The sequence below is a fragment of the Chelonia mydas genome, chromosome 1, assembly GCF_015237465.2.
Source record: "Chelonia mydas isolate rCheMyd1 chromosome 1, rCheMyd1.pri.v2, whole genome shotgun sequence".
NCBI classification, from domain to species: Eukaryota; Metazoa; Chordata; order Testudines; family Cheloniidae; genus Chelonia; species Chelonia mydas.
This window is the reverse complement of record NC_057849.1, coordinates 286,835,736-286,856,971: the sequence shown is the minus strand read 5'-3', so window position 1 is coordinate 286,856,971 and position 21,236 is coordinate 286,835,736. Positions and strand designations below refer to the sequence as shown.

Below are 21,236 nucleotides of genomic sequence, written 5' to 3'. Positions count from 1 at the left end.
TATGGGGCCTAGCACATTTTGGGACATTTAATTAATACATTCCCACCCAAAAAATTGTTTTTAGATATAACTTTTCTCCCACAATTCTTTGGTCTATAGATCTGCCCGCTATCAGACACCAGGCAGACTCGGCCCCTGCCTGCCCTGGGGGACATGGCACTGGGTGGCCAGCAGTCTTGCCCCCCTTCCATCTGTCTTGTATGACAGCTCCTGGCCCAGGGCAGATTCCTCCATGGACTCTCCAGTGCCCCCTTGGGTGCTGCCCAGGGGTGACGATGCCCATGGGGGGCGAGCATGTGTGCAATGCTCCCTCCAGGGCCGGGGGCTCCACTGTAATAAATGTTCATTTTTTCTTTTGTAAAAAACAAAAAAACAAAAAACACCAACTCGATCACGTTGCTCTTGTACACCACTGCCTCAATTCCTTGTCTGCAGAAGTCTCCAGTCATCTCCTAACCCTCGGGCCTAAAAAGTCTCTGCTCTCCCCATTCTACTAATTTAAGGCCTTGAACTACAACGACAACCCTACAGGCAGATGCTGGCACTCAAACAGAGCCCCACAAGTGTCTGCCTATACAGTTCTCCTTGCAGAATCCAAACCTAAAGTTTGCATAGCACAGTGAAAAGTTCTCTATGTGCCAACAATTAAGCATTATGTGCCAAATACTGCAAAATTGGAACTCCAAAATTCAGGGCAGTTCAGAGCGAGGGCTCTGGTTTAGCGTATTAAAACAGGGAAGGGTCCAATGCTAAGTTCAGAATTAGACTTCACTAAAGTACTGTAGTGTTGAATTACATTTATGTGCAGGAATTCAGCATTATTTGGAAGAAACTATATCCAACACCATCATTTTAAAAGATTTTCTCCTGTTAGAAGTGGGGGGGAGGGGAGAGAAGGGGTGTTGTCAGTAATCCACAGATATTTGAAATTTTGCTCCAATACTATAGTTTCTATTTTCCTGTCCCCCTGAGCACTGATTACATTTATGAAACCAAACAACTATGCTACACTGATAGGGATATATTTCATCTACAGTATATATTATTTCACTGTGTTTCTATTAAAAATTATTGTTGTTCTGTTTTACTATAACACTGAAGAAATTTAAAACAGAAATCCATCTTCCAGATTTACTTCTCCAGCTTAGCAGCCTGTATGACATGAGTGTCCATGCAATGGAAGTTTGTTTGCACATCCTGCTGTTCATGTGCATCAGCATATTAGACACTGCTCTAGAAAACATGTGTTCATTTACTCGCAGAAGCTAAACAGCTGCTGTGAATGAGTAAGTATGTTGTGTACCAGTTAACATTTTAACACTTAAAACGTACATACTGTTTTTTAGTATATTCATAATTTGTAGCACCACTATAGTCCCAACACCCTGGACAGAAATTCCTTCCCCTAGACAGCAGGAATCCACCCCAAGCCAACCCATCCCTCCCCCAGATATCACCCAGCTTCTAATTTTCTTTGAATCCCTGATACCACAACCATACAATGCTTCTCTCAAAGCTCTACACCAGTGTTTCCCAAACTTGGGACACCGCTTGTTCAGGGAAAGCCCCTGGCGGGCCGGGCTGGTTTGTTTACCTGCCGCGTCCACAAGTTCGGCCGATGGCGGCTCCCACTGGCTGCGGTTCGCTGCTTCAGGCCAATGGGGGCTGCGGGAAGCAGCGACTGGTACGTCCCTTGGCCCATGCCGCTTCTTACAGCCCCCATTGGCCTGAAGCGGCGAACCGTGGCCAGTGGGAGGCATGATCAGCTGAACCTGCGGACGCGGCAGGTAAACAAACCGGCCCGGCCTGCCAGGAGCTTTCCCTGAAGAAGCAGCGTCCCAAGTTTGGGAAACGCTGCTCTACACAATTTCCACTCACAGGCCATATCCAATCCTGCCCCCCCCCTCCAACCCACATATCCAATGTCCCCCCCAACTTGACCTCTCAGGCCACATACAATTCTCCCCCGCTCTCCTCAGCAAGGCCCTACAATTTTACCCCACTCCTCCTCTGGCAAACACCTATGCTCCTCACAGCAGCCAACACACCAGCCCCACTCAACTCCACCCTGCCCCTCTTGCTCCAGCTAAATCTGCAGCAGCTCTTACCTGAAGCCTTCGCTGGGCATCATGCTGCTCCTATAGCTGCTCACCCTCCCAATAAGCCACCATGAATGCAGATGGGAAGCAGCAATGTGACTCTAAGGGACTTTCTACAGCACAGGAAAGCCTCAGAGAGCCTTTAGCTTCCCTCAGAGCCAGCAGAGGGTGAGCTGGTGAATGCAGTAGGTCCCACTACTCCTCCACAGGTGCTGCTGAACAGAGAACCCTGTAGGGAGAAAAGCACAGGTGCACTCGCTAGCCAAGCTCGGCAATTCTGCTGGCAGCTGCTGCTCTGTTCCTGTGAACAGCAGGTCTGTCCCTTGCCATTCTCTCCATGACCTCTGTGCAGGCACAGCTCAGAACGCTGCTCTCTGCCTCCCAAACACCAGCACAGAAGGTATTTACACCCACACCCTCCACCAAAGCCCCAGTTGCTATCAGGGGCAAAAGTGGCAGAAATGGTTTGTGCAACAACTCCTTACACTAATGAAGGATGAGGCCGATACTGATGACTGCACCTCTGCTCATATTCAGGCTAAAGAGACAGGGCTGGAGCATTCATTGATTACAGTTGTTTGTTTTGGGATGGGGGGGGAGGGAGAGGGTGGGGTTGGATGGTTAAAATGGTCCGTCTAAAAGAGGAAAAACACAGACGCCATCTTCACCATGGGGCCCAGATTCTCAAAAGTACTGAGGCACCTAACTCCTATTGGTTTCAATGGAAATTAGGAGCCTAAATACCCTTAAGTTCAAGAGCCTGGGTCCCTGAAGCAAGAGCAAATTCCACCCTGTTAAGAGTGTGAGATCTGGAAACTGTAACATAGCAAAGTTAGGTGCTGCCATGTCCCACCTTGTGTATTTTCACATTCTAGCACTTTCCCGTGGCAAGTCTTTCCAACCATAACCTGTGTTACCATTGCTAATTTAGTACTAGTGTAGATAGAATAAAAACTTTCTCGGCTAGATGGGCAATATGTTGAAGCATTTACAATAGAAGCATGGCATTTGGATATAATTCTAATGAAGTTTGGACGGCTCTATTTAACATTTTATAGGAAAGCAAATCACACTGTATATTTTTTCTTCAATATATGAATTCAACTGCCATGGAAGCTAAGAAAAATTATATATGCATCAAGGGGGAAAGATAAGTGCTCTATCTATCCTTACAAAGAAAAAATGAAAACTTCATCTGCTCTTTAGATTTTTTGTAGTTGCTTTCACTATGCTTGCCATATGAGGTTGGAATTGTGCAAGTCTTAATGGTACAGGACAATCAAAATTTTGGCTTAAATGACCTACTTTACATATAAAGTAAACCTGATGATGTGCTTATTACACCTGCTTACCATCTATGACGTGCATCCATTAAGGTTCAACCTTACTCACCTCACACTTTACTCCATGATTAGTCCCACTTGATTTCCAGTGAAAGTGCTTGTGGAGTAAGGTACTGATCATACAGGAGACAGAATCACCCATTATAAGGCAGCCACAAGTACAGAAATGATTTTTTAAAAATAATAATTGGACAGGAAATAGAGAGCACTCGTCTAGCACAATGACTTTAAAAAGTTGAGAGGGGAACTGTGTTTTTTAAACTTAAAAAAAAGTAAAGTGGGAGGGAGACATTTCAAAACTACGTAACTGCACTGCAAATGTTGCAGAAGGCCTTAGATCCTAGTACTAAAACAAATTTCGCCTTCCTCTGTAGCATGGGGCACAGGTCACTTGCTGGAGGATTCTCTGTTCCTTTAAGTCTTTAAACCACGATTTGACAACTTCAATAGCTCAGACATAGGTGAGAGATTTTTTGCAGGAGTGGGCGGGTGAGATTCTGTGGCCTGCATTGTGCCGGAGGTCGGACTAGATGATCATAATGGTCCCTTCTGACCTTAGTATCTATGAATATGGCTTTTATCTTAACTGGAAAGTTATTCAAAAATGTTAGTAATGATATCTGAACAGAAAGCAAAACTGAAGCTGTACTAAAGAAAAAATAGCTATGAAAACCAATAGTACAGCTTTATTCTAATTGTAAGAGGGTAAATTCATGACTTTTTTAGTTTTTGGTTTGGATTTCACTATTACATTGTCATCAGAAAGGCAAATGGACGAAGCAAATATAAGGGCTTTGTTATTTTTCCACAAGATTATTTCAAACTACCTGCTAGCACAAAGTACCGGCACAAATTGAAGCTGCTATCTTCAATTTCATTCCATAAGCAGAAATTTAAAACACAGCATCCTGTAGTTTTGACATTACCAATGAACTTTATACATTATAATCATGTGGACATTGCACTCTATGCTTGTGCTGCAGCTTTGACTTTTTTGCTTCTATATCGTGTAGAATTATGGATAATCTGCACACTTTATAGTTCACAATATTAGCAATCTCTCCCTACTTTAGTGGGGATTTAAAAGTGAGTGTCAAAGAAACGTCTCATTACTAAGACTTATTTTTCAAGTTTTTGTATAGTGACATACTAGTTACCAAAATAAGAGTACATTTTATGACGTATTAACTTTATTGGAGTTGTTTGCTTGAAGATCTGCAAGTTTCCAATAATTCCCAATGAGTATCATTGTTAAGAAACAAGATTCCATTATAGTTCCTGATGGCTAGTATAACAGCAGTGTGTTCTGAAAAGACAACTTAATCATTCTAACCATGTTTTCAATAAATTCTGCATAAGTTATAGTCAGTGATCAGCATAATATAAAGTGCATACATTCCACTTAGTTAAGGACAAAATGTCATGGACTGAAAAATATTAATTCATACAGCACCATGCAAAAAAGCTACCTTGGCCATTTTGGTGCACCACAGCTAAGTCATCCCCATGTGTACAGCCTAGAAAATTCTTTCTATATTTTTATTCAAATAAAATTTAGCTTTAGTTTTCTTTAGCTAAAAAAGCATTCACAAATATTAAAATAATGGTTCCTTTTTAAACAAACTCTGAGAATTGTGAATGAATGTACTCCTTGAAAGCTTTATTTATTTTTTCCAGTCTAATGTATGGCCTTGCAATCTGTAACTCAGTATTTATTTTATCCTTTGGATCCCGGCTTTAGGCCTGCAAAAGCTTTGGAGTTCTTGAGGGAATGTGAGATTTCATTTAGAAAAGAGATGAAATGTGAGTCCCTCTCTGATTTCTTAGCCTCAAAAATAACTACAATGGTAAAATGAGGTTCAGGTCGTGTCAGAAAGTATGTGCTTTGGACTTTGTCATCATAGAAGTGAACAACCTTGTCCAAACTGTTGAGGTCAGAGGTTCTGTCAGTCATAATCATGATTACATTGGGCCAGTGCATTACAGGCCTATCACTGGGCAGAGAGACCACAGCTGGGTATTGATCCACCCCCTTTGGGGCTTCCCTGTAAGAGTGGGGATGATGGTAGCCATGTCCCTGGAAGCTCTCTGACCCACGGTTGTCAAAGATAAGAGAAACATTAACAGCGTCATATTTCCTGATGAAGCTGGAAATTTTCCCAAAATAATCAGGGTTAGTTTTAGCAGTTAATGTTTTCATTTCGGATGCAGTTGTTTGTCGACTGAGGGCCTCATGAAAGTAAAAGCTAAACTTGGCAAGGAGAATGTTTTTGAGTTTCAGCAACCAGAGGAAAAGGTGTGGTGGTTGTACAGCCTTCTGAGACTGCCCTCCAAACAGATGTTTCTTGGTCTCCCGCTGTTTCTCAAAAATTTGTCCCCATGTCTGCAGCTTTGTGTGAGCGCTGTGCAAGTTCACTAGGGATGGGAGGAACTTCCACTCTGAGATCTGAGCCTGAGCCTTTAAAAGATGTGCAAGCACATCCACTTCCAGCTGGAAGCTGCTTTCAAGAGGACTGAGGATTGGATGGTGAAATCTAGAAAACAAAACATTTTTAAAAGTGTGATGGATGTTGCATATGACAACAAAAGTGCTATATGCACTAGTACACCAACTTGCAGGCAAAGCATCATTGAAAGTCAAACAAAGTGTTGGCAGAAGAATTCTATGTTGGTTAATTTAAAAAGCATTACTTTTAACATTGTTTTTGCATAAATATTTTAAATTAAAAATGTAGCATCTCTTCATACCTGATAAAAGAGAGAATTTGATAAGTTCCAACGTGATAAGTTCCAAAACCAATGCCACCTCCCTTTCCAATCACTAGAATACTGAACTTCTTTAAAAAAAACCCTGCTAGTTATTTTAATATTACATAACTACTGGCAGTAAGACACTTTTTGATGGTTATGGACCAGTTACCAGACATCTTTATCAAAGCAACTAACACACCCAAAATTGAACGATCATTGTCCAACTAGGCTTCCTCATAGTCCCTTGTTTCCTCATAATGAAATGGGAGCAGCAGGGGCTGAATAGGGAGAATTGGTAAATAAAACCGTAATTGACTGTATCTGCTGCCAAACCTGCTCTCAAACTTTAAATCACAACAGCTGAGGGGCAAGATCTGATGGAGGTCTGGCCAACATCACACTGGAGCTGCTATCCTGGCTGAATCCATCAGACACCAGAAAATTGAGGACAAGATCATCCCTTCACTTGTACAACAGAGTTGAAGGTGGGGGGGGGAACCACACAAAAAAACCCAGCTCTTACGTCTGAGTGCCATTATGTGTTTTATGCACAATAGGGATCCTGCCATGTCAGAGCAGGCCTGGGTGAGATGGGACACAGGAAATTAGAGAATTTCTTCATCTCCCTTTTCTTGATTTAACTTGAACTTTTAATATGCCTCTTATTTAGAGGAAGCAGAGCAGCTCCATGCTCTTGCGTGTGTGACACGTACAGAAACTCAGTTTCCAGTCAAGTAACAAACATGTATGTTTGGAACTTACTTTAGCTAGAAGGGGAAACTCATGTATTATAGAATATCCCTTCAAAAACATTATAGCCATATGTGCAAAATCTGTGACTGGTCATACAGGCACTGCAAAAGAATTCCAGTCATCACTGGATTTGCTCCTAAGCAGATATCTCCTCCAAACTGAGCATTTAAATCTTCATTTTGAATAGGTACAATGTTTACAGGCAATTGTCCTATTCAAAAGCAAATCTCAAATTACCACAGGAAGTTTCTCATCAGGAGCCTATCTATCCAAGATGGTATGCATTAGCTGTTCTGATGGAATTTCCCAATCCATCATGACCACTGATGGTGCTGCAAGAGTCCTAAGGCAGCAAAAAGAAAAGGAGTACTTGTGGCACCTTAGAGACTAACCAATTTATTTGAGTATAAGCTTTCGTGAGCTACAGCTCACTTCATCGGATGCATACTGTGAAAAGCCACAGTATGCATCCGATGAAGTGAGCTGTAGCTCACGAAAGCTTATGCTCAAATAAATTGGTTAGTCTCTAAGGTGCCACAAGTACTCCTTTTCTTTTTGCTAAGGCAGCAAGTGATACTAGCAGAGTACACCACTGTATCTTCACTGATACAGTAATGTGATCTTGGTTTTGAATCAAGATGGAAATTGCATATAAGATCTAATATACTGTACCATATCATATAAAATGTGTTGTGCTGTCCCACAGAAACTGTTTTACTGGATCAGACCAGTGGCCTCACTGGTGTGATATTCTCTCTCTGATGGTAGTCAGTACCAGATACTTCAGAGGAAGTTGCAAGAAATCCCTAATTGGAAATTATTGAAAAAAACCACCCACATGGAAAGTTTTTTCCTAACCTCTCAAAATAAGTGGTTAGTTTATATCCTGAAGCATAAGTGTTTATATGCTTTCTAAAATAAAAAATAAATTTAGTTCTATCTAATGAAAGTGAGAGAGAACTCATTTCTCTCTCCCTGTTATAACAACAACAAAGGGGGGACATGGGTGTGTCCCCCTTGTTTGTTTCTTTTTGATACATAAGTCTGTTTGGTTTGGGTTCTTAATTTTTTTCTGACAGGATTAATTCAGAACTTGTCTATCCTGTTTTTCCTGAACAAGGTATAACATGCTGACTCCTTCAAGTAAGGGCTGAGAATGCTCCCAATTAGTTTTTATGGGCCACTAAGCAAAAACAGGACAGACAAGATGTAATATTCCTTATATTTTTAAGGGAAAAGAAATTAAAAGGTAGATTTAAGATGACCAGGCCTCATGTAAGTCATCTTAAAACAGCAAAAAAGCACATTTCCCCCCACCCCATTTTTTTGACAGGTATCTCTAAGGGAAACAGGAACCAGTATAACTCATTTCTCTGGTGCATATGAACACTGACAGTCTGAGACAAAAACCTGAGAACGGAGTCTGACAGATTATAGAACAGTGTTAAAAGTAGCCATCAGCAGTTGGTTGTGCGGCATTAATACATCCTTTCTAGCTTTCTTTCTTTTTTTTTTTTTTTTTTTTGGGGGGGGGGGGGGGAGGGGGGCAGGAAGAGAAGAGTTATTTTGAAAGAAATCTGGCAGATCACATGATGAACATTGCCCCGAAGATAAATCAGACAATTTACCCAACATTAACGCTTTATATTAACACACATTTTGGCTTTCTACTGCAACAAAGATCCAGGGTTTACTGGCTATTTCAGATGGTGGGGAGCCACCGGTCTATTAGAACAGTTCTCTGAGAAAATGAGTGTGCTGATTAATAAGAATATTCTACCACATACAGCATTATGTATTTATTTTCACTGATCTGCTGTCTGTTAGGACAATATTATTTTCGATGCTGTCTATTAAGCGAATTCATTCTTCTGAAACCCTATTTCTTCTAAATAGTCCCAAAATGTGCTATACTTAAACCATCAAGCGTTTGAATACACTTATTATAGCGATACTGACCTATGAAGGGTATTCATCATTAAAAGCAGCTAAAATATTCATGTAAATGCAGTTCTGCCAAGTCTTGTGGATTAACATTATGATGTGCAGCTCCCAACTCCCACTTTGTTTCATGCCTCATAGCGATCTTTTCATGTCTCACTACACAGCAGGATATGTTAAATGGTTTTAAACCAAAAATACACATCAACCTCAACTAAAAGCTTGAAAGTATGCTGACTGCAGAATAAATGAAACAGGTATATACCAAGAACATCTGCTTTAAGTAAGTCTCATAACACAGAAATGTCTTGAGGAAGCATAGCATTGCATAAAATGGACAGGATTTTTACAATATTCTAGTAGAACACTGACACTGTACCTCAAAATACCTTGTACCCACATATTTATCACTGTTATATAGGTTTTACACTAAGTATGGCTTGTGAGGTATCATGAAAAGTCTGTTGAACATTACTATCCTGTTCAATTGTACGTATTACCATTGTATGTGAAGTTAGCTATATGTTAGTTATTGCAGTGTGTGTGTTTGGGAGATGCCCACAAGCTAGCTTTTCTATGGCAACAAAGGAGCAACTAACACCCCCAAAACAGATTTACATCAGTACTAGCCAGCCATGTATTCATGGCCCATTAAGAAGAATCTACTCTCCCAGTGGACCCCTCCCGGAGACTCCTGAGAGAGCACAGACACGATGGGAGCTGTCTAACCCCTGTGACACAGCAATGATCTTTCCAGCACCAAGAAGAGAATACAGTAACTCCTCATTTAAAGTCATCCCGGTTAACATTGTTTTGTTATTAGGTTGCTGATCTATTACAGAACATACTCATTTAAAGTTGCACAATGTTCCGCTATAAGGTTGTTTGGCTTGCCCCATTCCACTCGCCCAGCATTCCATACCGGGAGCAGGCAAGCTCCCGACCCCCGCTCCCCAGCTGGGATGCCAGGCAGGCAGAGAGGGACAAGCCCTTGCGCCCCGACCCCGCTCCATGACAAGAGCACCGGGTGCACAGAGAAGGGCAAGCCCCCGTGCCCTGACCCCGTTACGCCCCTGCCTCAACCAAGCTTCACAATCATTTGTGTGTACAGTATTAAATTGTTTAAAATTATTTAAAACTTATACTGTATATGTATATAATGTCTTTTGTCTGGCAAAAATTCTTTCCCTGGAACCTAACCCCCCCAATTTACATTAATTCTTATAGGAAAATTGGATTCGCTTAACTTTGTTTCACTTAAAGTAGCATTTTTCAGGAACATAACTACAACGTTAAGCAAGGAGTTACTGTTTTAAAATGAGGGGCGATGACATCACCTCTCTCCTCCCGCACCTACTCTGAAGTCAACAAGAATGTTTGGAAGACTGAACTGGGGAGACTGGTCCCAGACTGAGCAGGGAAGTCAGCCTGTGTATTAAGAACCGTGAACTGCTTACAACACCTAGTTGTCACATACAAGGTAATATTTAACTTTTTGCTTTGTAACTGTAAAAAAAATGTATGCTCTGAAACCGTGAACCCAGCCAGGAGGGATCTACTCTTGCCTAGCAAGAAGGCCTATCAAAACTAAATGGGCCATTGAGGGACATCACAATACAAAGATTTTGTTAATTGCCCCCTCGCAGCCACAAAGAGGCTATCCGCAAAAGAGCTCATCCCCTTAGCTTGAATTCTGGAAGAAGAAAATCAAAGCAGCAGCAAAGATTTTTCATCTCTGTTTTGCTGTTTGGACTCTCACAGGGCTGGAGCTAAAAAACAGAAGGAGGAATCCCAAGGGTCAACCTGGCTTAGCTCTAAAAGACATTCAGAGCTGACCGATTACTACAACTCTGTCACCTTTTGGAACCATAGACTAATTCATTTGTGTATATACGCTCGCCCACTTTAACCTTGTAATAACTCCCTTATTTCTTTTCTTAGTTAATAAATCCTTAAACAGTTTATGATAGAATTGGCTTCAAGCATGGTATTTGGAGTGAGACCTAAGGTACAAACTGACCTGGGGTAAGTGACTGGTCTCTTGGGAATGGAAACAATCTGAGTCTTTTCTGATCTTTGGTGTATAGCAACCAACTACCACTAAACCCAGCTTGCCTGGGTAGCAAGAGAGACTGGAATGCCCCAGGGGATTGTCTGAGACTCCATGGTAAGAATGTTATAGTGCTTCAGGAGTTCACACTTGTTACTGGGTTGGCGAAATCTAATTGCAGAACATACAACCAGTTTGGGGTCTTTCCCTACTTCTTGACAGTTTGCCCGGAGGTTGGCACTCATAGTCATGAGCCACTCCAGACAGCATGATACCTTGCTCCATTTTTTATATCTATATACATATTTAAATTTTCCAAGTAAATAAAATGAAGGAAGGAAAGACAGAGAGGTCAGAGGAGATGATCATAGTGGTCCTATCTGGTCTTAAAAATCTACGAATCAAGTTACTAATAATGGCCCAGATTTTGAGATGCAGATGAAGAACATTCACACACTCCCAGGAAGGGGACAAGGAGAAGAGACGGCACAAAGGTGGCTTTATTACACTCCCCCGATTCTGAGGTTTCACATTGCTCTAATAATATGATAGGGACTGATCAGGTGCAAACTGCTCTAGTCTACACTTGCTGGCAGTAGCCTGCAGAGACTGTTCTGGCAACTGAGGAACACCAGAGTTGAAGGAAGCCCTAGCTACACCCCCTTTTGGCATAGAAGTCACTATACTGGCTCAATGTCACTTTCGGATTCATCTGTCATAGAGGCAGCCATCTAATCCAGAGCAGGATCTGAACTATCATCTCTGGCAGCCATCTCAGATCTAAAGAACAGAAAGGATGAAAAAATACATTAAAAAGTTATAAGACTAGTGACAGGGACACGAAATCTATTTTAAAAAGTTTGAAGTTTCCAGGTATTACCCATAATCTCTTTGCCAATTTTGGTCATTTTACATTTCTTAGCATGTTTTGCTCTTCCACTGACTTGTGAAACAGGCTACACAAGTGCTGTCAAGCATACAGCATAAACCAAATGGAAACAGAAAGATCTTTTTCTCCAATCTTAGATAATGCTTTTCGCATTAAGAGGGAAAAGTTTCTGAAACATGCAATTTTTAGTGCATTGTCCCTTTAATGTTCTCAGCTTCTAGCAGTTCCAAAGTGATTCTGCCTATGTTTCTTACACTATGTTATTAGTGTCCTTTTTACCTAACCACTTGCACTGGTAGCCAACAAGAGCTGAGTCTGCAGAAATTACTTTGAAATGGTAAATTATTAAACTGGAGTGCCTAGATTTGGAATGTTTTAAAGCAGCACTGAAAATTATGTTGATTCTTCCTAAAGCATGTGTAGGTTTAAAATCTAGTTTAGCTTCCATACATAGGAACCCCTCAAATGTATTTCTGCTGAGAATGTGATTGTTAACTAAAAGAGAAAGTAAACTGAACTTTTGTTAGCTTTCAAACACTGTCTACAACAGCTGACCATTTTGAAACAATTGTCATTGTTTTATTCTATATATTATATCATCCTCTTTTCAATTTTATCCCACAGTACATTTCAAAATCACTATTAGTGGAAAGGCATCTATATTTTAGATAACTAAGAAACAGCCTCTCTTTGTATGGACCTTTGTGTCAGCTGTGATCAGGTTGGGAGCTCCTGCTATCGTTCATAAATTTGATCATCTACAGTTTGCAACTAGATGGCATAGAAACTCTGGCACTTGCTGTCCTGTTGGTCCAATAAATCTCAAGTTGATTTACTTCAGGGTATGGTGTAAAGTCTTTCCAGAGAGGCAACAATGGTATTCATAAAGAAATATATCCTGGAGTGAGATTTTAATTTACCTGTAGATAAACTACACATTATTTTAATCTCTACATATGCTTCTGGAGACTAGGTGATGGGGACATTATCCAGTGTGAAAACAAAACTGCTCAGATGCAACTATCTGTATTTTATTTCTACACTAATTCCATGTTCATCCTCATACACTTAAGTCCACTTTGAATTTAACATAAATTTTCCACATGAAACCCTGCTGCTGCAAAACTCCCTTCTCTGCCAATAATTAACACAACTCTTCCTATTTGCCGAGTGCGGGAAATGATTGAGAAGACAATTCTGTGACCATGATGAGCTAAACTATCTTAGTATTTTCTTGCAAGAAGGGTCATGTTTTGAGTACTGGAGAAATGCTGTGTTACTCATGTCACATTTGTTTAATGCATGAACTCAGGTGGAGGACTGTGCTGCTTAACAAAAGCATAGGACAGCAAAATTATTATACCTGCTGGAGAGGACTTGCTTAGGCCTCATCCTTATTTACAGTACTGCAGAGAACATCATGACACATCTGAGTATTTAATCCTAACAAACAGGAACTCACCTTGAGCTGTATTTCTTTAGGATGGATTCCAAAATGTTTACCAGTTCCTCAGAGTTAATGAACTTTTGGGTGCTGAGGGTGAACATTTTTTCATAGAAGTCAGCAATTTCCATCCGAGCCTGAACAAAAAAACAGAGCTGTTCAGACAGGTGAGAAAGCAGCTCTTCCAAGTGAGGAGCTGTTCCTCCTAGTGCATTGCGACCTGTCGCCACCACCTTCTTCAGCTCATTGTGCAGAGATGTGTAGATGGTTCGGATGGAGTCCTTTCGGCTGAAGAATGACTGACCACCTGTTCAGATAAATACGAATGTATTACCAAAACCCAGCGATGGCAAAGATAGACAACAATACTGGAAAATGGTGAACATCCATGCTTCCTTTCAGCTAGGTGCTCCTAAATGTCTACATTAAGACACTTCACTGCGGTATTTTTCCACTCACAGAATACCTTTCAGATAAGTACACTGGGAATAAGCATTTGCATAGGCACTACACGTAATTTTGTTCAGTGACTGGCATAATTCATGCTTGCTGAAATTCATTTTTCAACAAGGGACTGGTATAAGACTTCCCTCTCTGCCTGCCTGCCTCCCTCCCACCCATCTCCAATTTTCAGGAAAGTCACAATATAAATACGTTAGGAAGGCTAGGTGAGAATTTATCAGTTGTGACCTGGAAACACTCCTTCCTCCGGAGACTACATGAGTCGTGATGCAATTTTAATAATGTATGATACTATTAATAACACTAGACCTTTCAATGTGACAATGCTCTTTAAAACATGAAACATTTAAAATTTGTAAGACAGAACTTAAATGTGAACCATACAATTATGTGTTTACCAAAGGTTTTTCAACTCCCCAAACAACCCAACTGCAAATCAAAATCCCAGAGGAAAACAATACCCACATACTTCAGAGGACTGCATGGCAGGTTATTCCATAACAAGACAAAACACAAACAAGTACAACGTCTTAAATTATTGAGAACAAGGGGAATGTGGGCTTGTATTTTCTCAACAGCTGCTTGACACCACTTGAGATTTAAAAGAACCAACACAGAAAAAATGTAAAGATACTTCATTAGATGCCAGGAACAGACCGCATGAAGGCACCATTTCACTAGCTGTGATTAATAATCTACACTGAAGGCCACCTGTATTATTAAACATATGCATGGATCTGCTGCAGAGGTGTCATTGCTTCATAACTCCATCCTGCAACAAAGGGCAGCTACCAGCATGAATGGAGCAGAAAGAAAATGTGTTATGTAGGAATGACAGGATGCTAGGGCCCAAGAGATATCTTGGGGTGAAACAGAGCAAAAAGACTGTTGTCCTACTAAGCTGTGTATCAATCACAAGCCTCCCCTGTTGTACTGTTGGATGTCATCATATGCCCACACCAACTACCTTCCCATGATATTTAACCTGTCTCGTGGTAAAATAAAATGTTTTAAAAGGGACCTGCTAAAAGAAAAAATTGCCGTGCCTGTGCTCTTTTTGCTTCTTTATGAGGTAACAAAGGGAGCCTGAAAATTTTGTTAAGCCTTTACTGTTTGATTTTTACATTATAAATTTAGTTCTTATCTATTCTTATCCATTCTATCGTGATTGGACAACTAGTGGAATTAAATGTAGAGTTGAAAGGGGAAGGGATTTTTAGTCCCTTTAGATTCCATGACTTCAGCCAGCCCCCACTGGGAGATGCAGGGTCCCCCACCGCCCCAGGGGGACCCCTGGAGTTCAGCAGAGGGGGACCCTGGAGCTCCCAGCCCACCCGCGGCTGCCCAGGCTCCTCATTTTATCATGGATATTTTTTAGTAAACGTCAGGGACAGGTCACAGGCATTGCCCATGACCTGTTCCTGAGGTTTACGAAAAATATCCGTGACAAAATCTTAGACTTACTAATAATCTGTATTTTGGATGCTAAGCACACTCCATTATAAAAGATTCTTGTGACCCTTTCTGAAAAAAAAACAAAACAAAAAAAAACAAACTTAATTTCATTGTTTGCAGCAGGACTGAAATTTGGCAGGCAGCAAGTCCTGAGGCTAGAGAAGCACCTTTTCATTGTCCCATGAAATTCCATTCAGGGTTAGCAGAGAGAGAAACTTTTTAAAATTGTCATTCCCGTCTGTTGCCAAATTCTTGCTGACAGTTCAAGCAATGTACCACAGCAACAAGGTGAACATGAACATGCTAAATCTGGGCCCAGGTTGCAATCAAGGCAGAAGTAGAGAATAGACAACTGCAGAATAAATCCTGTGAAAAATATAGTATGTGGTTTTGTAATTAAAGCCTGTCAAAGTACAAGGGGGCCAAAATAAGGTTGCATAAGCAACCTAAACTCTCATTTCCGAACTTCAGAGGACTTGATTTTACAATCTAAGAAACATCCTTCCAACATAATAATGTATTACATGCAAAAAACTAAGCAGCAAAAAAAGCGCAGGTTTTTTTAAGAAAACAACAACAACCAAAAACAAAGAAAAAAACCAGCCTTTGCGGGCCGCTTTTAAGATGCTGCATTACGTTATGAGGACAGACTCCACCACAGGTCATGTAACATTATGTACAGTGACACTGCAAACCTCTCTCTCCTCTTTCACAGGCAGGATTCCAACCATAAATCTGTAGAAAACCTTACTCACTGACTATTTGCATTATTTCCACTTACATCTGCAGCTTGCAGTCATGTCAGTTCACTGAACCAGGCAAAAACACCAGAAACTCAGCAGGCTCAACACAGAAGGCAAAAGATTCAACATTCACAGAGCACTTATGCCCCCATGTTGCAGGTGAATCTACTGGGGCTAAAACAATGCCCGGGCAGAACCTCACTGACTTCAATGGAAAAGGAGTACTTGTGGCACCTTAGAGACTAACAAATTTATTTGAGTATAAGCTTTCGTGAGCTACAGCTCACTTCATCTCTATGCAGGGGTCCACTCCTAGGGGATAGATTGGAACAAAGGTGCTGATCCTGCAATCTAATTCATTCTGAGAACAGAAGTCGGGAATTTTAAGTTCATAGTGCGCAAGCCTTAAAATGGAATTCCCTTCATTTTTCAGGCTGAAAGATATGTTAACATGTTAAGGAAAATCCATGTAACACAAATAATATATATTTTAAAAACACTGCTTCAAAGACGAGATTTTATGCTGATATTGAAACAGTTTGACTCAGGACCTCAAGTTTTCAAATACTTTGCAACTGCAAACTTGACAGAGACTTTTTCAAACACCAGAGAAACAAAATGAAAACTCCTGTCTCTGCTGGCCCCCAAAGTCCACAACAAGCCATTTGAACAAATGATACCTGATTATCCAAAGTCAATTTAGCCTGGTGTCTGATGTCAGCAGGTATGACATATTAGCCTGAGTAGTAACAAGTTATCTTGCTTACATTTGGAATTACAAACCTACGTAACCAAGTTGTGGCACAGGATATGACTGATCAGTTTCTGGACGAAAAAGAATTGTTTTTTTAAAATGCCTCTCACGCACCTACAGTGTTAAAGAGAGTGCCCATGTGCACGTTCAGCCACAAAGCCTAGAACTTTAAAATCTGTTTTATTGTAAAGAAGAATATCAGCAAGGCCAATAGAGTTATCATTATCCCGTTCTTTTTTAGAGAAACGGATCAGGCTACTTTGGTGGCTGTTGAAGATGGATATCCATCAACTTGAGTTTAAAATATTTGCAGAGCTGGTGTTATGTTTTTAAACACTCCACATTTTAGTGAAAGACGTGATAGTTGTGTGAAACCCCCAGGACTGAGCTTATGATTTTTGCACTATTTTAGAACAGCATCATACAGCACTTTCCCCTGGATATGGACAGTGGACAGAATCAGATGACTACATACATCACCACCAAACCAGAATTTGCAGCAAGTTGCACAAAGTTGTATATTTACTTCAGAACTGCAGCAGTCCATACCCATGGTTTTCATATTAAAATCTTTAACCCAATCACGTTCGTATTATCTCATCCCCCGTATCTCAAATACAGTATTTTAGGAAAAGAATTCCAAAACCAGATTGTGCCTCAAATTACTTAGGACACTTGTAATTGCAAAAAGTTCTTTTCACATCAAATCCATCTCAGGTGATCAAAAGTTGCAGGAATCCAAGTGAAAAGCCACCACTGACAACAGCACTAATTTGCATTCTTGTCAGCAGTCTCAAGCAGTTAAAATTTCATGCCCATTCAGTTCTCTATCTTCTTAAGCCTAAAAGTGGTTTCCCCATTTCATGGTAGGGGCATAATAATGGCAGAGCATGGAGAAACTTTCACTGTTGTTCATGAAATATTTGTTTGTGAATAAATAAGACTGACAACTCTGGGTCCGTCAATTCTGTACTTTCTACAAGCACTAAATTCACTTTTTAAATAACAGCTTTACAGGAGGATAGAAATTTTTCTTCCTGAAGCTTACATTCCTATTATAAGAGAGAGCGTTTAAAGTCTCTACTTAAATATAAACTGAACTGAAATGTTTCAGGTGCCCTAGAGAGTTCTAGGACAGATCCTTGGCCTTCAATATGCCCTGTGTGCCACTTCCAGATGTAAAAGGGAAATCAGCTGCCTTCAACAGGCCATCTGGAATGCCCCTACATAAGAGGAAATCCCAGCTGGCATAAAATCAGCATAACCAAGCAGAGGTCAGAAGGGGTTACGGCTAGAGCTTCTTATGTTCCTGCCATCCCCATCTGTGTAACAGCTTTTAGGGGGGCTGTTAGCAGCCTGTGTAAATTAAAGAGCAGCCTCGGGGCTGCTAACTTTAGCCTCTTGGGCAGGAGTAATCATTTATTTTTTGTCAAGGTCCAAATTTCTTGGTCAGGGTATAGTCAAGGTCCAGACTCCAGAGGAGGAGAAAAAATAATGATAAGTAAATAAAGATTTTGTGGTCTGTTCAAAAGCATCTGGCGGTCCAGATTTGACCCACAGTCTGCCTATTGACTACCCCTGCACTAGGACCATGAGTGCAAAGATGACATGAACCCTTTGTCCCCCCCTTTTAGGCACTGCACTGAGAAGTTTGGCCAGACCCATGGCCACAGTACCTAACTATGGGGATTCTTACACTTTTTGCCCAGTCTCAAAAGCCACACATTGTTAAGTTGCCAGATAGTATAAGGCACAGCAGTTAATCAACTCACATGTTTTGCATCTACCTTCATACTATCATATACCCAAGGGTGGCCCTACAGGTATAACAGGTACCATCCAGCATTGGTTTTTTTGTTTTGTTTTTAATATATGTATATAAAGCAGGGGGGAGAGGGAAAAGATTAAATCAGGGGTTCTCAAACTTCATTGCACCGCGACCCCCTTCTGACAATAAAAATTACTACACAACCCCAATAGGGAGGACCGAAGCCTAAGCCCACACAAGTCCCACTGACCCAGGCGGGGAGCAAAGCTGAAGCCCAAGGGCTTCAGCCCCAGGTTGGGGGGGCCTGTAACCTGAGTCCCAACATGCAGGGCTGAAACCCTAAGGCTTTGGCCTTGGGTGGTGGGGCACTGGCTCTAGCCCTGGCTCTGTGCCCCAGGAAGTCCAAGCCAGCCTTGGCGACCGCATTAAAATGGGGTCACAACCCACTTTGGATCCTGACCCTGAATTTGAGAACTGCTGGATTAGATAATCAAATATTGTGTGTATGAATATAAATGCTTGTAAACTATAACTCTGGAGGCCAAAATCCTAGTATTTGTATAGAACACACTGAATGTGGTCAGAGGTAGTGCAAACTTTCCCCAGTGCACTGCTAGCATGCTCAACTCAGACATTAAGGGGCAACATCTAGCAGGTTACAGAATTGTTCAGTCTGAACAACCAGTCAATCCTTGGCCTTGCTGCTGAGACTACACAGGAGGATGTAAATCAGGGGTTCTCAAACTGGGGGTCGGGACCCCTCAGGGGGTCATGAGGTTATTACATGCGGGGGTCATGAGCTATCAGCCTCCACCCCAAACCCTGCCTCCAGAATTTGTAATGGTGTTAGATACATAAAGTATTTTTAATTTATCAGAGGCTTGCTATGTGAAAGGGGTCACCAGTACGAAAGTTTGAGACCCACTGATGTAAGGGATGGCTGTAATTAGGACAGTCAGCTAGAAAGCAGCCTGAGACCACCACACTCATTTCACTCAGGCTCCTGAAACGTGGGGTACCTAGATTTGAGCAGTGACATAGCAGGGAAGGCGTTAGCACCCTGCAGGGCTTGATCCCAGCAGCCCCAGGACCGCATTCCGAGGCCAGCCAGGGCGCCGAGCCCCACCTCTCTGCGAGCAGTACACGGCGCCGGGGATGCTGCTGTCAGTGGCCACAAGCGGCAGCAGCGAACCTTTGCCTCCTCGGGCACCAGGTCCGGCGGCCGGACGTTGAACGCCGGCCCCGGCTCCCATTCAGCAGCGGCACCGCCCCTCTGCACTGTCCCCCACCAGTACGGCTGGCCGCCCCTGGGGCCCGGCCCCCTCCCTGGGCAGGCCCCCCCCAAAGCCCGGCCCCCAGGGGCGCTGCCAGGCGGGGCCCCCCCAAGCGGCAGGAGGCGGCCGCCAGAGCAGGGCGCCCGGCGGCCCCCGAGGGCCGCGCGGCCCGAGCCCGGCGGGTACCTAGCTTCTGGCCCAGGAAGGTCATGCTGTGATAGGCCTTCTCGGCGGCGGCCAGGTGCGCCAGCCCGGCCAGCAGGGAGAGCCAGCTGGCTCCCGCGCTCTTGTTGGCCTCCCGCTCCTTCTCCACATTGTCCTTGGCCTTGTCGTACGAGAAGATGCCCAGGTGGGAGAAGAAGGTCTCCAGCACGGCCTGCTCCAGCGGCACCGGGGCGCCCAGCGGGATCGACTCGCCCATGCCGCGCCGCCGGCCGCTTCCAGCTTCCCGCCGGGCACGCGACGAGCCAGGCCACCCCGCACCCGCCCCTTCGCCCGGCACGTGAGCGGGATGGGGCGGGGCGTCGCCGCGCTGACTCCGCCCCTCGTCGGGCATGTGACATGGGGGGGGAGGGGAGGGGAAGTCGTGATTGCCGGGGCGCGTGCTCCAGGAAAAGCCGGGTGACGTCGGCGGGTAGAAAGCACCTGCACTGCGGTGGGGTTTAGGCGCGGTTGTCTCGGGCGCTGAGCGTGGCGAAGGGCGGCTGGCGGGTGCCCCAGAGAGCGGGGCTGAGCTCGCGGCCCCGCGTTCTCACGGCTCCCCTGCGGCAGGGGAGGGCAGCCTGAGCCTGGTCCCTCGGGCTCTGCGGGGATTGCTCAGGCTCTCGCCGCCTCAGGGACCCCGGCCCCTTCCCTGTGTGCTGCCTCAGGGGTGGACAGAGCGTTTCCTCCTGGGGGAATTGTGCGGAAATTAACCACGTGTGCGCAGAATTTCCTTTCCCCTACAGAAATGGGCTGCAGTGATGGTGGCTTCTGCTAGAGGCCGCTGGACCCTGCAGAGCCCAGCTGGCAAATAGAAGGCTGGGGCGGCCCGGAAGCAGGGGAGGGAACTGGAGGGTTCCCAGCAGTTGCATTTCTCAGCACCCCCTGAAGGAAGGAGGGGGTGGCATTCAGGAAACTCCTTAAAAAGAAAAGGAGGACTTGGGGCACCTTAGAGACTAACAAGGTGTCCCAAGTCCTCCTTTTCTTTTTGCGGATACAGACTAACACGGCTGCTACTCTGAAACCTGTCATCATGCAGGAAACTCCTTGCAAGCCCGTGACCCAGCATCAGGCTGTTTCTCCCTCTGGATTCCTGGGCTCTAGGAGGGAGAGGGTGTACGTGACGGAGGTGTGTGTGTGTGTGAGAGAGAGAGAATGTGAATTTCTGGGGTTGGGGTTGGGGTTGGGGTGGGGAGGGGGGCGGGAGGCAGAGAAACAGAAGCTGGGCTGTCATAGGGGTTTCTTTGTCTCTACTCCTGGGGGAAATTTTGTGTGTGTCTGTATTGTTACAAATACCTTTGCTGACAGT

At 43.3% G+C, this 21,236-nt stretch overlaps 1 protein-coding gene across 1 annotated transcript; it reads right to left on the bottom strand.

The window, feature by feature from the left end:
- Positions 1-4,218: 4,218 nt before the first annotated feature.
- On the bottom strand, positions 4,219-20,435 carry KICS2 (KICSTOR subunit 2). Its single transcript, XM_037887428.2, has 3 exons — positions 19,913-20,435; positions 13,289-13,577; positions 4,219-5,976 (listed from the first exon to the last, which is right to left on the bottom strand). The coding sequence occupies exons 1-3, from the start codon at positions 20,280-20,282 to the stop codon at positions 5,160-5,162; spliced, it is 1,476 nt and encodes a 491-aa protein (XP_037743356.2). The 5' UTR covers positions 20,283-20,435; the 3' UTR covers positions 4,219-5,159.
- Between the last annotated feature and the right edge of the window lie 801 nt (positions 20,436-21,236).